At 50.7% G+C, this 17,500-nt stretch overlaps 2 protein-coding genes across 2 annotated transcripts in view; both read left to right on the top strand.

The window, feature by feature from the left end:
* LOC132472877 (microtubule-associated protein futsch) overlaps nucleotides 1–11,908 on the top strand; it is a 15,320-nt gene extending 3,412 nt beyond the window's left edge. Inside the window, exon 2 of the mRNA XM_060072694.1 lies at nucleotides 1–11,908. This exon is cut by the window's left edge and continues 349 nt beyond it. Within this exon, the coding sequence (XP_059928677.1) occupies nucleotides 1–10,961 (10,961 nt within the window). The 3' untranslated portion in view covers nucleotides 10,962–11,908.
* Nucleotides 11,909–13,423: 1,515 nt separating this feature from the next.
* Nucleotides 13,424–16,461, top strand: vstm4a (V-set and transmembrane domain containing 4a). The gene is made up of 2 exons (XM_060072693.1): nucleotides 13,424–13,626; nucleotides 15,169–16,461. Exons 1-2 carry the CDS (start codon nucleotides 13,578–13,580, stop codon nucleotides 15,741–15,743), a joined length of 624 nt encoding a protein of 207 aa, XP_059928676.1. The 5' UTR covers nucleotides 13,424–13,577; the 3' UTR covers nucleotides 15,744–16,461.
* Nucleotides 16,462–17,500: the final 1,039 nt, after the last annotated feature.

Genomic DNA, 17,500 nt, shown 5'->3' with positions numbered 1-17,500 from the left:
TCAGTAACCTGACGGACCGCGCCTTCAGGAGTCTGTGCATCGGAGACGAGGCCGTCTACAACGACTCGGACCTCTCGGCCGCCTCGCCCTCCGGGCGGACAGAGAGACAGCAGGCCTTCTGCCAGGGCGGCCGGGGCTGGAAGAGGGAGGACGCCAAGAGAGCGGCCCCGGAGCGCTACGGCCCGGAGTGGCTGCCTGGAGCCGAGAGCCAGGGGGACCCAGGCTGGGCGGGAACCCTGGACGGGAGGACGGGGGGGCGGGTGTCTGAAACATTCCAGCATGCCCTCATGGATGGGTCACTTCACCAGAGGTCTCTGAACAGAGAGCCGGTGTCTCCTCTTAGCAACGGAGCGCCTGAGTTCAGCACCCTGGAGCGCCGCAGTCGCTCCAGAGTCTCCTCTCTCATCAAGGCCTTTAACTCCGACGGCGTCAGGGATGGAGGGGGGCCGGACGGGAAACTCAAGGAATGGAATAACGAGGGAAACTGGGATAGGTCGACTCTGATGAGCATCCAGAGGGACGTTTCAGAGATTTCTACGGCCTATGGCCAAAACGTGAACAGCACCCCCTTCTCTCCCTCCGGCCCGTGTTCCTCACAGGCGAGCTTCTACTCCTCCCAGGTCGCCACGGCTCACCTCGACTCCTCGTCCTCCTCCTTCATGAGGTCCTCCCACAGTCAGCACAGCGTGACCTCCCTGTACAGCTCCAGCGTCCCCAACGTCTTCATCCACAGCGAGTACAGCCCGTTCAGGGTGTGGCGGCGGACGCACGACCGCTACCCCTACCAGCACGGGGACGTCTCCGGGTACATGGACCGCTCGGGTTTCCAGACGTGGTACGAGACACCTCTGTACAAGGAGCTATCTCTAGGACCGGAGACACAGCGCGTGCCCATGCAGGAGCAGTGGGCCGCCGAGCCGCCCCCGAGGAAACCCCTGGAGCACGTGGCGCTGCCCCCGGCGCCGCGCTCCAGCTCGACGTCCGCCGTGCTGCACACAGCCTCCGCCGTGCAGAAGCGCTGTGAGTCAGAGCTGGCCGAGTTCCACACCATGAGGAAACGGACGCAGAGCCTCGGGAACAACAAGCCCCCGTCCCAGCGGCCGTCCATCGTCTCCCCCACCACCGAGATGCGGCGGCGGGGGCGGGGGCGGGCCACCACTCTGAACTCCATCGCCGACCTGCAGCAGAAGTTCAGAACGATGACCTCTGAGCGCGGCGTCACAGCGGAGGTGATGGGGGATCCGCACGGTGCGCTCCCCGGAAACGATGGCTTCATTCAATTCGCGAACTGCAACAGCGCCACCGCTGTGGCGGGGGCAGCGGTTGTCGGCAGTAACGCATACCCCGCTCCCTTCAGCACAGGCCAGTCACGCACACTGGGTGTCTGCGCCCCCCAAGAGGTGGGGGCATCAGAGGTCAATCAGTGTGCCCTCTCGCCCCCCGCCATGGAACATGCCCCAGTGCGGGCAGAGAGCCGCGGAGCGACGCCCGACGTCAGGCTGTCCGGCTACAAAGCCAGGGCCACGAGCCTCCTCTTCAACCTCAGGGACAACAGGAAGAGTGTGAAGAGCACGTACAGCCCTCCTAAGTTCATAGCTCTGGAGAACTGTGACAGGAACAAGCAGGTTATCAAGAAGGACGGCATGGAGCCCAGAGACACGGTTATTAACATACCCGAGTTCCAGGATTCAGACCTTCCCCAGGTGGTGATGCAGCAGGGACCCAGTGTGGACCCACACACCCCCTCACACCCTCCTTTAACAGGCTATCATAGTCCTGGGGTAACGGCATTCAATCCCCATCTCCCCGCAGCGTACCAGGCCCAACGGAAAGACCACGTTTCCGGGGATTACCTGAAACCTCCCACACAAAGTGAGATGTTTCATCACGCTGGAGTCAATAGTTACTCTCAGGACGAGTGCACAAGCACTCCGCTCGCTCATGGACATGTTCAGCAACAAGAATGCGTCCCGTCATTTGCTAACAAAATGCATGCAAACAATATGAGTAAGACTGCAACTTCAGTAGGCCACCAATACCGACAGGAAAAAGACAATCAATCAGGCATCTCTAATACGATAAGCATGGCTGCCTCTCCACAACCAGATGCTATTTACTCAGCAATAGAGGTGCCTAGATTACATGTTGATTATACAAATCAAACAGCATATCAAATGAATACGGCAAGTGCTAAGCAGTATTTGAAAGAATCAACGCGGGGTGATATGACTCGTGTCGATAGATATGAGCAAGTGAAAGACAACAAATACGCTTTCAGTGACCTGTCCTCAACAGACAGCTGGACACACCAGTGTCGGGAAAAAGAGACTCCCTATGTGATGGACAAATTGAACGTTCAATTGCCAACAGAAGCCGCTCCCTTGACAGAAAATGACCCAAATGCACAATTTTACCCAGAAATGGATATGTTGACAGATATGTTACTTTTACCACCACCGGAATATGGATCTAGCGAAGATTGGAATATGAGTAGCACTAAAACGCAAGACAACTTGGAGTTTGATGAGAGCAAAGCTGAGGGATTCCCTGTTTATCCACAAAAGGATGGCTTGCATCCTCCTTATCACACATCGGTGAACCCTTACCTTTCAAACCAGACAAACCAAGTGCAGCAATATACTGCATGTAGTACTCAGTCTACACCTGGAGATGCTGCAGCCAATGAAAAACAGCCCAGTAGAACATTACAGGAATATCGAGTTCACAATCAGCAAGATGGAATAAAGGAAATCCAGTCAACTGAAAAATACCCTCAAATTAGGGGTACAGAGCAAGAACACACAAAGCAAAAGTCATATGGTGCTGATGGCCATGACAACTACATGTTCACGCAGGAATCTTCTCAGATACAAAAGGATATTGAAGTGCTTGAGACGACGAACAAACTGAGAGATCCACAAGATGCCGTAAAACAGCAGTGTGAGCTCAATTTGAAGGAAAAAACATTAACAGCTAACCAAATGCAAAGTATGGCCAAACCACAGTTTTTGAAAAATCAAGATCGAGAAATACAACTTGTTAATGTCAAAGAAAAAGCAAAGGGGAAAATAAACGAAAAACATATTCAAACAGAGTTGTCTAAACAACTAGAATGGGCTCAAACATTGCAGACAAAATTAGAATCGGTCAGAGCAGGGTTGACAGAGGAGCTGGTCACACACAGAGCCACAGTAGGCCAAACAGAACAGATTACAGAACCAGTCTTGGTAGAGGGTCAGCCACATGGAGAGGAAACCATAACGGACAAGGTACACGTTGTGCAAAGTAAAGATGTAAACATTACAGAGCAAGAGGACAAGCAGGTCAGAGCACACCCAGCAGAAGTAGACCAGGGAATGAAATCACAACAAAACAAAGACGATCGTTCAACGGCGGAGCTTAAAGAGGGGTCAACGGCCGAGGAGGACGAGGTTGAGGTAGCCCAAAAAGAATGTATTGAAACAATAAGAATCAGCCCCGATGGAAAAGCAAAGGGAGAGGTGCTAGCTGGGAGAGAACCGGGAGCAGAACAAGCTAAAGAAGGGCAGGAACCAGCAGGGACAATTCCAGCCGGAGTTCTCAAAATGAAACAGTCGGAACAAGTTCAAACAGTCACCGGGGCCCCAGTTGAACCTATAAAAGCGCAGCTTAGCAAAACAGGAATAGAAAAAGCAAAGCTGCCTAAAATGGATGAAACAAAAGCTGTCTACATTAAAGTTGACGATGACATTAAAGTGAAAGGCAAGGATGAGCTACTTAGAGCAGAGAAGATCAATGCAGATCCACCTAAAGTGGAAAAGGTCAAAGATCCATTTAGAACAAAACCGGCACCGGCAGAACACGCCAAAGTGAAAATAGAGAAGGCCAAAGAAGAACCGAACAAAGTAGTGACAGCAGGGGATGAGCCACCCAGCACAGAGCAAGGCCGGGCGAGGATGGAACATGCAAAAATAGAACATGCAAAAGAAAAACGAGAACACGCAAAAGCACTATCTGAGAAAAGGATGGAGCATTCTGTTGAATCACTATTGATAAGAAAGGCAGAAAAGGATAAGCTCAAACAGGAGCCAGGCCGGGTGGAGAAGGTTAAGACGGAGCTAGCCAAAGCCAGAGCTGAGTTAGCCGAATTTAAGGAGAAAATGAAAGAGGAGCAAAAAGTAAAACAGACCAATGCCATCGTGTCAAAGGAAGTCGACAAAAACATTCTCCAGAAGGAAAAACACCCGCCCCCATACCAACAAACCGAGGAGACACCTGTCATAGTTCTGGTTGATGAGTATGAACGTGTGAGGGAGAAATATGGTTTCAGTGAAACAGCTTTAGCCAATAAAAACCTGGCCAGTGCCAACGATGTCGCCTCCCCAAGCCAGGACATGGAAATGTCACGACCGCATAGTGCTAAAGGTGAAGAGGCATCAGGTATCAGCAAACCAAGGGATGCAGAGAATCCCCAGATTGCCACTGAGGACGAGGCCAAGAGACCAAACGCTAAAGGCGAGGAATTCAGGGAGAACCGATATGTTTACAGTGAAACCTCCAAAGAGTTTAAATTAACAAGCCCATATGATTCTTCTTCTTCACTTGTAACTCAACAAATGGAAAGGGAAATAGGTGTTGTTAAAAACACGAAGGACAAGGTGTTAAATACCAAACCAGGGCCTGTGAGTGCCAACATAGACGTTTCGCAGCCAGGAGGATCCAACATTAATCCAACTAAATCTCACATGAACATTAACACACATGAAAGACAACTAAATCCAAATAAATATTCACATTCAACTCCTTCACGGACTTTGAGCCATAAAGAGAGGACCCAGACCAAGCAGGAAATACTGACGTCTAAGATAAAAGCTCATGCTGAAAAGGAGATTTCGGCGATAAAGGAAAAGCATTTCGCAAGTGGAAAGAGCGTACAGCAGAGGCTGCCATCGCAAGAGGTCACTAAGCCGCTTGACAAAAATATCCCTCACAGCGTTGCACCAAGGGATCAGCATGCTACAGCACCATTGAAAACCTCTATCCCCAACAGTGAAACCACACCACCTGTAATGCCCTCAAATGCAACACAAAAGCAAGAACCTTTAAAACGTGTTCAAGACACTGTTGTACCGCAACCCATGGCATTAAAAGAAACAAAAAATATCAATAACAGAAATGAAGAATTGAAGGCGAGAGAGAAGAAATGTGCAACAAAGGCAACATCTCAGATCAAGGAGGAGAATCCTATCAGCCTTGGAAAAGAAGAAGTGATGAAAGTAAACGTTATCCATCAGGCCGCCGAGGACGTCACCACACCTCAGAAGACCAAAGCACATCCACCACCATCAAAGCCAGAAGAAAGTCCTCAAAATGAGACTCCTCAAAGCTCAGACGCAGCGATAGGGGAAACACTTCAACGTCCTGAAGGGGCACCGTTGGTAAAACTTGGGTTCGGTCAGGATGAGGCCCCAGCCAATGACGACAGTTTGCAGATCATGGGAATAATGGTTACTGTTAGAGCAAAAGCTGAAACAGTGGGCACTAACGATGAAGATGGAGGTGCTATAAAGGAAGCCCGAGAGAAAGCAAAGATTGATTCTGAAATTAATGATGACATTAAACCGCCTGGCATCCTGTGTCTGGAAACAACAAAAGAAAATATTGCACAAGATATTTCTAACGGTAGAACAGAGGAGGAAAAACAATTTGTACACGCATCCCAGCCCACTGTCGGAATGCGGTACACTAAAGTGGGTGCAAATAACCATCCTGAAAATGAACCAGAAGAAACAACAGATCATCTGGAAAACAAGATGGCTGACCTCACTTATAAAAGGCTGACTGCACAAAAAGAAAGCTCTTTAATGAGAAAAACATCGAACAGTCACGCTGTCCATCAAGGAGACCCTGTGGCCGATAAAGAGAATTCCTCTACGAGTATGAAACCTGCTCCTAATAAACCAGGGAAAACTCAACCCATCCTCTTCAAGCAGGGGAAAATAACTGAAAAGGCAAAGATCTACACAAATAAAAATAGCAGTGAGGCAAAAAGCAACGTCAAAGGTAATGTTGAAGTGGGCAATGATCCCTCACTGGCAAAAGCAATGGAAATAGGGTTTGACTCCCAAACGTCTTCTTTGAAAAGTGACATCAAGAGTTCCAAAATGCAGAGCCACCCAGCCTCAGAAAAATACAAAATGGCCGATCCTATCCCTTTAACAAAAACGGACAAAGTACAAGATGGAGGAAGTGTGCCCCTCCTGGTAGACGAGAGAACACACCCATCCCTACCGGAAGCAGAACCTCAGAACAAAAACAGCACCTTTCCTGAATTAAAAGGACCCGAAAATGTGCATATATCTATAGGTCAGCAAGGTGCAAGGACACCTGGTGAAGAGAATCATCAAGAAGATGGAAATGTGCACATAGGCTGCATTGCTGTTCGAGTAGTGCAAGGGGTAATTGTACAAGACGACCAAGAGAAAGCAGGCAAGGAAGTAGTTGCAATTCAAAGTCTTGCTGAAACAATGAACACAGAAAGAAACAGGGACGGAGCCCTACCCTTAACACCAGCAATCAAACCGTCTGCTGAAAACGTTGTCCACCAAGTCCAACACATGGGATCCACTAACCAGAGCCGCAAGGTCACCGACAGCAGTGAATCAAAACGCGATGAAGATGAACAATCTAAGATGGCTTCAGCCAAAGCAGTGGGTGAAAGCAATACCACGGTCCAGGCAACAGAGGAAGAGTATTTCCAGTTTCAGGGGGTAACAGAAAGAAGCCAGGAACCAGATGACGCTATGCTAGACAGCACAGGTGTGCCAGGTTTGCCCAAGGAACACACAGAAGAATTAAGTGAACCGAGAACGTCTACAAGTGGAGATGTTACCGGTTTGCAATCTGACAAAACTTCTGTGAAAACAGAACCGTCCTCGCAGCCGAAAGCAGAGCAAGTGACAAATGAAGACAAGGTTTTAGACAACACCAGCAAGACCACTATGGAATCTGATTCAGCAGCCTCTGAAAATATGAGTCAAAGTGATAAAAGTGGGCAAGATACAAAGAACAGCCGTCTATTCCCAGAGAGACAAAGCAATCAAAGGTTACATAATACAGAGACCGGGCAGGACGTTCCGATTTTAAAACAGGCCACGCAGAATACATTTCATGCATCAGGAAAGGAAAAGCAGAGTGTAAGGGATTCTCATTCAACCAGGAATAATAGAGTAAGTGCATCCAAGGAACAGCCTTATGACAAACAAGAAGCCAAATCCAAACCTAGGGCCTCCACAATACCAGAGATTTCGGCTATTGCGGACTACGCCAGATTGAAAGTGATCGCTGCAGAAGACGAGCCAGATACAATACAGGAATTCCCTCCGAACAAAAAGGAAGGCTTTTTCCCCATGATACAGTCTCATCACAGCAGGCGCCCAGTCTTCACTGCAGAGACACCAGAGCGAAAGACGGTGAGTAAGAAGACAGTGTCGAGGGAGCCAGAACCAAGCCCCAAAGTGGAAAAGGAGCCCAAACATCTAGTGTTTTCAACCATGGAACAAGACCACAAAAGGACTGGAATGTTCAAACTGAGAGAAAAAGAAAATGTGCTTTCAGATGTCAAAACAAAAGACAAGGCAGATGATGATAAAATGCGTACACAAGATCCTACAGGGACTCCCCAGGCAGGGTCTGAAGACTTCCAGTATTGGTCACGGGACACGGCCAAACCTGCAGGTCCAACGTTGAGTTCCTCCGCCAATATCAACCAAACAAATACATCTTTATCACAGCACTCGGCTCAGCCTGACAACTCCACTACGACCGAAAGACCCCAAGGTGACGAAGTATTTACTGAACCAAGGACAGGGCCACAGGTGGATCACAATTCACATCAACAAGCCATGTTTGGGAAAATGTTCAACAAAGGCAAGAACAGAGGGGACAGAAGCAATGCAATAGTGAGCGAGGCAAAATCCAAAGAGAATGAGGAGGCAATGGCAGCCAAACAGAGACAGGAAAATAAAATCATTCAACAGATTAACGAGGAGAGGAGAGCTACTCTGGAGACCCAGAAAAGAGAAGCGAGGAGAGCCAGAGAGAGAGAGGCCAGAGCTGCTAGGATCGAGGAGGATAGGAGGGAGACCCAGAGAGAAGCAGATAGAATGGCAGAGGAGGAAAGGAGGGAGACCCAGAGAGAAGCAGATAGAATGGCAGAGGAAGAAAGGATGGCACAGCTGCTCAAAGAGAAAGCTGCTCAGGAGGAGATGGAGAAGAAAAGAGAGGAGGAGAATAGAGTGGTTGAGGAGGAGTGGAGAAAGAAAAGGAGAGAAGAAGAAAGGAGGAAGAAGGAGACGGAAGAGAGGATCGCCGCCCAGATCCAGGAGGAGATGAGGAGGGCCAAACAGCGGGAGGAGGAGAGACGCGCGCTTGAGGAAGAGGCACGAGTAGCAAAGGAGGTGGAGGACAAGAGGAGGGACAGGCGGCGAGAGGAGGACAGAAGAGTAGCTCAGATACAGGCGGAGAGGAGGGTCGCTCAGGTAGAGGAGCAGAGGAGAGAGAGGGAGGAGGAGAGGAGAGAGAGGGAGGAGGAGAGGAGAGAGAGGGAGGAGGAGATGGCCCGAGCAGAGGAAGAGAGGAGGGCGAAACACCGAGAGATAGAACAGAGGATAAAGGAGCACGAGGAAAGGAGAGCTGCCAAGCTGGAGGAGGACAGAATGAACAGAAAGCAAGAAGAGGCTCACAGGCAGCAGGAAAGACGAGGAGAAACCAGAGAGGAGGGAGAGCTGCCTGCTCCGATGGAGGAGCGTGAGGGACAACAGGTGGGGATGGAGGGAGCTCCACCTTCTCCACGGATGGAGCCGAGGAGAGCAGCTCCGTGGATGGACGCTCTGCAGTACTACGCCATCAGCTCCTCGGCAAACTCCAAGGATAAACAACCGCTCTCCCCCGTGTCCCCCCGGAGACGAGGGGAGCCCACCAAGCTGGGGTCCACCCCGGACGAGTCTCTCAGTAGTCCTCCAGCCCCGTCCTCTCCGGCGCCGGTTCCCCCCCGCTCCACGGCCTCGTCCCCCGCCCCGGGACCCAGGCCCACCATGTTCAGGGTGAAGGACAACACCCTGAGGGCGTCCTCGCTGACCAAGTCGGTCAAGCCGCGCCTGCACAAGAGCTTCGGCGAGGACTTCAGGGTGGGCTCCCCGCTGGCCGAGCGCAGGGGGCCGGACAGAACCGAGGAGGAGCGCGACGGAGCGAGACGCAGCGCTGGAACGCCCGTCCACCAAGACACCGTCAGCAGGTCCTACAGACTGCCCAGTGCGAAGGAGTCAATGCCGCCGCCGTCGGTGCCAGAGCCCCGCGCCGCCCGGGCAGATCACCGGCCCTACTCCCGGAGGAGCACGGCCCCGGACGAGGACGACTCTCGCTCCTGCGTCAGTAACGTGTCCGAGGACGTGGAGAGCTTCGCCACCAGTGTGGGGGACATGTCTGATTTCAGGGGCTTCTGCGACTACGACAGGCCCGAGTCGGCGTGCAGCTTCAGCAGCGACGTGTCCCGCTCCCTGGGGAAGCCTCCGTCTGTGCCGCCCAAGAGCGACAAGGCACTGAGGCGGGCGCTGCGGCTCACCACGCGCAGGATCAAGAAGGGCTTGATGAAGACGTCTGAGGAGGGCCCCGTCCCAGAGGAGGACCCCCTCCGCTCAGCCGGCAGTTCCTCCTCCAGCACCAGTGAGCTCCGGTCCTCCTCCCACCACGCCCGGGCTTCTCCTCACTTCTCTGCTCCTTTCTCCCTCACCCACGCCCCGGCACCGGCCTCTAGCGCGCCCTCCTCCTATGCCGAAACGCCCGCCGCTTACCGCTACCCCCACGCCTCGCCGCACGCCACTGGCTCCATCAGCTCCCCTCACGCCGCTGGCTCCATCAGCACCCCTCACGCCGCTGGCTCCATCAGCACCCCTCACGCCACTGGCTCCATCAGCACCCCTCACGCCACTGGCTCCATCAGCTCCCCTCACGCCGCTGGCTCCATCAGCACCCCTCACGCCACTGGCTCCATCAGCACCCCTCACGCCGCTGGCTCCATCAGCTCCCCTCACGCCACCCTCCCTGTCTCCCCCCCATTCGCCTCCGCTCACACCAGCGCCCCCACCCCGCATGTCAGCGCCCCCGCGTACCCCCCAGTGGCCTCCCCTCGCCGCGCCCCCGCCGCCCCTCCTCAGGTGACCCCTAAACCCATGGCTAGTACCCCCTCTTCCCCTGTTCTCCGCAGGCGCTCGGCAGTGACCCCGGTGAGGCAGTACCACGTGGAGCCCGGCTACGCCCCGTCCTACCCGCTCACCCAGCCCAAGGTGCTGCAGGACCCGGGCTCCGGCCAGTACTACGTGGTGGAGATGCCCGTCGAGGTCCAGACCAAGACCTTCTTCGACCCCGAGACGGGCAAGTTCGTCCAGCTGAACGTGCGTCAGTCGGCCCGGGGGGGCTTCCAGGCCCCGGCCCAGCACGCGGCCTATCAGCAGCCTCGGATCGCCCAGCCCCAGATGCACGTCCAGGCGCTGCCGCAGGCGTACCCCCAGGTGGCCACGCCCGGGAAGTCCTTCGTGGTGTACCCGGGGTACCCCCCGGGGCGGCAGGCCACGCCCGTGTCCACGCTGCCCCCCCAGAGGTCGTACTCGGGGATGTCTCTCCCTGAGACCCTGCCCCCCCCGGGGCAGTCCGCCAGGGGGGGTCAGAACGATAGCTACCATGGGTACAACTCGGAGGAAACTCCTTATATGGACACGGCCTATGAGACGGACACGATATGTGACACAAACAAAGTCCACCGTGGGGCCTACGAGAAGCACCCCGAGGCGCGCACAGACGGAGGGGTTCAGGAGGGGTCCTTGGGCTACGAGAACGATACGATACCGGCCCGGTCCAGCCAAGAACAGCGTGACATCATAGCCATGAGTGAGCTGGAGGACTTCATGGATGTGTCTGATTGGTGAGAGGAGGAAATAGACAGGCTAGGTTGCGGGGGGTTTACTTTGTTTAAAGGAGAAAGAGTTATTAAAATATATAAAACATAAAGTATTTTTCACATAGAGTAGTATACACAGCACCTTCACCACGGCTGAACAAATATAAAGATATATGCTAAAATATTTAAGAGTAAGTAAAACACGTACGAGTATGTATTTTGAATAAATATTTGATTTGTCATGGTTTTATATGTGACATCTGTAGTTGCAAAGGGCCTCTTTGATTGTTTCTCTTTTACTTTGAATGAAAGGTCCCGTAAACCATCAAACTGCTGCTGTTATACAGTTTGGATGGCTAAAGTGTATAAATTGTGTTACAGAAATGTGTACCATTCCATTTGATTTCATTTTTTTTGTGTTTGTGTTCCACATGAGACACTCAGCATTTCTCTCATACATACGAACACGGTGTGTCGACGCCCCCGAGAACAAGTCTGTCGTGAAACCACCGCGGACAAATGGGATGTAATCTGTGTACAGTGTTCACTCAGAAGGATAGACACGGGCACAGTGCTCCTAGACCCAGACCGGTGCTTTAATGATCTGCTCCTGTAGGTACATGTGCTCCGTCATCGCCGACCGTCATGATCTGGTGTCATGTTCAGATGCAGGTGTTGTGCTGAACACCTTGTGAAACCATCGCAGACACGCAGATGCGCCTGATGGTTTGTTGCTTCAGTCGAGATGACACGGTGATGAAAGGAGTTAATCAAGGCTGTTTTAAGGTTTCATTTCACAAAGATATTGTCTGTTTCTCCAGTGGGAGTCGTCTGAGGTGCTTCGGCCGTGCGGTGGAACAGTGTAGATTGACGTTTGTAGGCAAAACAATTAAGCCCCCCCCCCTTTTCAGCAAATGCTGAATGTGCACCTTAAAAATAAAGGTTAAAAATAAGCAAAATACTTAAAAAGATTAATCTTTTCATGTCTCTTTGCATTATTGTTCTTTGTGTATCCGTCTTTATCCTACAACAATGATGGGTGAAAATAGTTGGAATAAGGTTTTTGCTGTTTGTATACAGTGAAATATATTCTCTGACTTGAGTGTGTGTGTGTGTGTGTTCGTTTGTGTGCACGTGCAAGCGTGTGTGTGCCCTGCTGTTAGAACTAATCCAAATGAAATTAAAATCTAGGGCCCCTCAGAGGTCTACCGGTAGATCTGATGAAATTTCCAGCGCTTTCTCTTAATTTCCTCTGCTTCTCAAGTGCGGATCAAAAGCCCACGACTGTCATTGTGAATTACTTGAACGCTCCCAAGTTTCACAGCACACTTTAATTGTTTCCTTCTCAGAAGCAGTAGCCTGCTTTGACCACTGCATGGCAGACAAGAGACTGTACAAGCACTGCGCAGGTTCGAAACCAATTCAAACGTTTTTTGTGTCTTTTTGAAAGAAATTAGGGAATTGTCCCATCAAACTTTGTGATAAAACCTATCTAATTTAGAGGCACTTACTTGTAGCTTGTGCATAAATATAAAGTATAATTACAGTCTTTTCAAAATATTGTTGGGTTTTGTTTGGTTTTTTTTTGCTGCAAGGGAAAATATGAAGTCACAGATTTATCCACTGTGGTTTATTTTCCTTTTAAGCTGAATTCTTTTTTTTCTGAAGACAATCCTGTGTACGACCCAGAGGGTCAGATGTGTTGTGTGATTCCATTTGGCTTTGGCAGCGCTCTGAGCGCGAGCAGAAGCCCTTGCCTCAGCACTTTAGCGTACCCAATAAAGCACCAGGCTCCATACCACTGGGACAGGCTGACAACCACAGCCCAGAGCCGGGCCGCTCGGTCCGTCCGACAGACCCAGGTCCCTTCCAACACGCCACCGTGCGTGCTCGTACACATGCACACGTGCCCACCGGGCCCCCCATTGTTCCTGCAACTAAACTACAACATGTGCACATTGTCTGTGCACATGCAACAATCACACACATCACATATGTGTATACATTAACACACAATGTATACACTGAGCTGCAGTCATACTTAATAGTTTGAGTCTGTTTGCATCCTTCTCAGTAGATTCTTTCGTGAGAACCACACAGAGGAGGATTAGCAGGAGAACGACACGTGTGTACTTTGTTTTCAGATGTGATTCTATATTTTGATACTGTGAATGAAAGCTTCTACAAGGAAGACGCACTCCTCAACACAAACCCACCAGACTGGACCAGTTTAGCTTCAGCGTTTAGGCCATGTTCCAGGACTTCTCACTGGAACGCAGGAAATGACATTTCCTACATATTGCAGAATAGAGAGAGAGAGAGAGAGAGAGAGAGAGAGAGAGAGAGAGAGAGAGAGAGAAGAGAGAGAGAGAGAGAGAGAGAGAGAGAGAGAGAGAGAGAGAGAGAGAGAAAGAAGAGAGAGAGAGAGAGAAGAGAGAGAGGGGGGGGGGGGGAGAGTAGTGGGAGTTTCTAAGTGGGAACAGAGACTGTACTGTTTCATATTACACAGGGAAGAGGAGAAAGAGAGAAAAGTAGCGGCTGACTGCTGGTAGGCTGTGTATAGCCCCAGTTTGTGTTTGGACCGGGGTTGATCGTGTACGTGATGTACAGGCGTCCGGGTTTATGGATCCACTGACGGAGGACAATGTACTTCTCTTTAGTGGCCCTTGTCCTGACTAAGGCTCTACTCACAGGTACGTTTACCGTCTGCACAGGTAGAAAGAAGAGGAGCTCACAACTCATTTAATTGGTAAAAGCTGCAGAGAAGTAGGCTAGAAAAGCACAAAGAAGTTATAAATAAGTTGATAAAAAAAACTCCAGATAAAATAACCATTATTATGATTCGGAGGAAATACTGCAATAACTTGCCAAGTTTGATATACGTAATGATACAAAGGTTTGGGAACCCATTACAAAGCCTTAGCTAAACTGAATATTATGGTCATCTCTATAATGCTTATTCTTGCAGTTATTATTTATGGGAACTGTTTCACAAATACTTTGAAGATCAATTGCCATAAACACTTGTATACTTTTCAAATAAACTTTAAAATCTCCTTGAAACATTAAAAAGTGAAAATTTAGTGGAATTTAAGCACATGGCGTATGTATTTAGAGCCAACAATGAATACAAAACGGTAACATTTTTAAATGGCAGGCTTGATCTGTTTTCCTCACAGCCTATCTGGGAGGCATTGTTTACTTGCCTTTGCCTCCCCATGTCTCCCTGGTGTACAGTCTGTCACATTCAATCATACAGGACGTCCCAGAGGGAGTCCCCAAAGAAAGAGCAAGTAATGGGCACCACAGGCCAGATGGTCTGTGCTATGTTAGTTGTGTGTTTGTGCATCTTGAAGAGCGTGTCTTTCTACAGATGAATGTCTTCCACCTGTGGAGTGTATTTTCCAGTAAAATCGCCCATGTTGTGGCCAGACACACACACACACTCTCTCTCTCTCTCTCTCTCTCTCTCTCTCTCTCTCTCTCTCTCTCTCTCTCTCTCTCTCTCTCTCTCTCTCTCTCTCTCTCTCTCTCTCTCTCTCTCTCTCTCTCGAACCCAGGTTGCAAAATGCTGAATCAAATGTACACACACACACACACACACACACGCGCACGCACACACACCGTTGATGGGTCTGTTCTAGTTTCTTTTTGCCATGGTCTCAAAAAGGTTTCACATCAAAGGGACCTGAAAAAATCTCCTCCTACTTTCTTCCTTTCTTTTTTGTGGTAAAACAATCTATTCTCAGAGGAATCACAAATAGTATAAAAGACAGCATTCGATGAGGATCACCCAGAAATATATATAAATCGATGTATTCATTTTGAGTGTATGTGAAGCCATGACTGGCAAGATATCAAGCATCTTGAAAAAATAAACTCTTTGCAGACAAAGCATTTTCAATAAAGGGCATGCAACCATAATGCAATTTATTGTTTTAAAAAGAATAATAATAGTTTGGTTCAAGCTCTCGCTTCCTACTGTATACGATAGATCCATTAGTCGTGTTTTGTCTGTGTGTGTACGTGTGTGTCTGTGTGTGTGTGTGTGTGTGTGTGTTTGTGTGTGTGTATGTGTGTGTGTTGGTGTGTGAGTGAACTATATCCACGCGTCTCGGCGTGTGCGTCAGTCAACGTGTTTCTTTGTGTATGTGTGTGTGCGTGCATGTGCATGCACACACAAACACAAACCCCTCGTCACGAGTGTCTGCACGCGTGCGCGTTTGCCCCGGCAGAGGTGTGCGACGCGCTCAACGTGACGGTGGTCCCCGGGCCCGTCGCCATGGTGACGGAGAGAGACAACCTCACGCTGTCCTGCCTGGTCTCCCAGCGGAAGAGGGCCAGCGGCGTCCTGGTGCTGCGATGGTTCTTCTCCCCCGCCGGCGCCGTCCCCCCCCCCTCCTCCTCGTCGCCATCACCTCCTCCCCCTCCTCCCCCCTCCCCCCAGCCCTCCCCCTCCTCCTCCCCCTCCTCCGAGGTGCTGATCGTGCGGATGGGCATCAAGAAGATGAAGCAGTACGGGAACTACTCCCGCCGCTTCCCGCAGCCCAAGTTCCTCCTGCAGGAGGAGCCGGCGGGGGGGGAGGTGTTCCGGCTGCTCATCCTCAACGTGACGGCGGGCGACCGCGGCGTCTACAGCTGCAGGGTGCAGGAGATACGGAGGCACAGGAACATCTGGAGGGCCTCGTCCAACGGCACCGGCAGCACCACCCTGGCAGGTACGGGCGACGTCGCGCCGCGTTGTTGTCCTGTAAGCGTCTCCGGACGGCCGCCCAGGGGTCGGGCTCAACGAGGGGAGGACGGTCGGTGATTGGCTACCGTCCCGGTGTGTGTGTGTGTGTGTGTGTGTGTGTGTGTGTGTGTGTGGGGGGGGGGGGAGTGAGTGAACACAGGGCGGGGTTGTAGCGAGGAGGTCAGGAGGACACACTTGTGCTTCCTCCTGGACAGCGATCCCCGTGCCAGCAGTTACATAACCCCCAGATGAAGCGCGTATAAAAAGCCTTTGAAGGATGGACGCAGGTTTTTATCGGCTTTCCCCCTCGGCAGAAGCCATGCTGAACGACTGGCCCGGCCGGTCGTTCAGCATGGCTTCTGCCGAGGGGGAAAGCCGAGTTCTCTGGTGTTGCTTCATTTCTGTTTGGAAACTCCCAGAGAACAGCTCTACGCAGCGAGGGAACCGAGCCACGGCTTCAGTTGTCATCTGGCAGTGTGAATGTAGAGGAGTCGCCCAGCCAGGCAAAACTAATAGAAATGTCTACCACGTATCCCCCCCCCCCCCCCCCCTCCCATCCCTAGCCTTTGCAACAAATGCTGCTGGTCTGCGCTTCAGACCGTTCCAGATCTCCTGGCATTTCCATCTCAAAACAATGAGCTCACTCAGCCAAGCCACACTCAACAATATCACCCTGTGTGTGTGTGTGTCTGTGTGTGTGTCAGCGTGTGTGTGTCTGTGTGTGTGTCTGTGTGGGTGTCTGTCTGTCTCTGTGTGTGTGTGTGTGTGTGTGTGTGTGTGTGTGTGTGTGTGTGTGTGTGTGTGTGTGTGTGTGTGTGTGTGTGTGAGTGTGTGAAGGAAAAAGGTGCAATGCTGCTGAGTTGGCGACGTTCAAAAAAAAAATCCCAAACACATTACATCAGCATTCTGTTTTTACTTTTAAACCACCTTCAGGATTGACTCGAAATTGTAGCCGCACTGGGATTTGGTTTTATGCAATTCACTAGAATCCAACACCCGCTGTGATGAATGATGTACAACGACAATGTAAAACTTGGAGATCCATGCTGAGGGGTGACCCTGGAAAGCCCTGATACCAGTACACATGTTTTGGCCACTGAAGAGTCAAAGGTGGCGATGTTCTCAGGAAGCATGTGAGGAGCTCTCATGAGCACGAGGACCTGGCTTCAGGCCTGACGGTGACAGGGACGAAAAGTAAAAGCTATTTGAGGTGATATTAGGAGTGGAGAGGGAGGAGTATATTGTGTATTGCTTGAGACTTGGATACCAAATTTCTAAATGGTTTGTCTATTTTGGCTGTGTGACTTTCCTAGTGCCCCCTGTGGCTAAAAGAACACCTGCCTATATGTGTATGGCAAATACTGTGACCTCTGAGCCATGTCATCTTTCCATTGAAAGTGAACTACTTTCACTTTTCCCGGCAAAACGTATATTCTCGTTAATTACTCAGAAACCGTAAGGCATTTGGAAAAGCAAAATAGGCCTACAGGCACACATACCGGGACAATACCCCAACGATAAAACTGTGGGAGATATATTCCACAAATCAGGCAGAATAATACAAATACAATCATAAAACAACAGTGTTTGCCTCGCAACCACACTTTAAAAAATCGCCTTGTCTGGTAAATACAAGGCGATGTCTCACTCTGGAGGCCCCGCAACCTCAGGCATCTCCGACATGCATGGACCACAGATGCAGAAACACAAGACTGTGTGGCCAAAACACACTACGAAACAAAGCTAAAACTGTCCGCCATGGAGCCCATCCTGTCTGGAGTTCCCCAAACGAGGGCGACACAGTCTTTGCTGCGGACGGCCCCTCTAGTTTCCGT

This window comes from Gadus macrocephalus, chromosome 15 (genome assembly GCF_031168955.1).
Source record: "Gadus macrocephalus chromosome 15, ASM3116895v1".
Classification (NCBI taxonomy): domain Eukaryota; kingdom Metazoa; phylum Chordata; class Actinopteri; order Gadiformes; family Gadidae; genus Gadus; species Gadus macrocephalus.
Note: the sequence above shows the minus strand (reverse complement) of the source record. Positions and strands in the feature narration are given on the sequence as shown.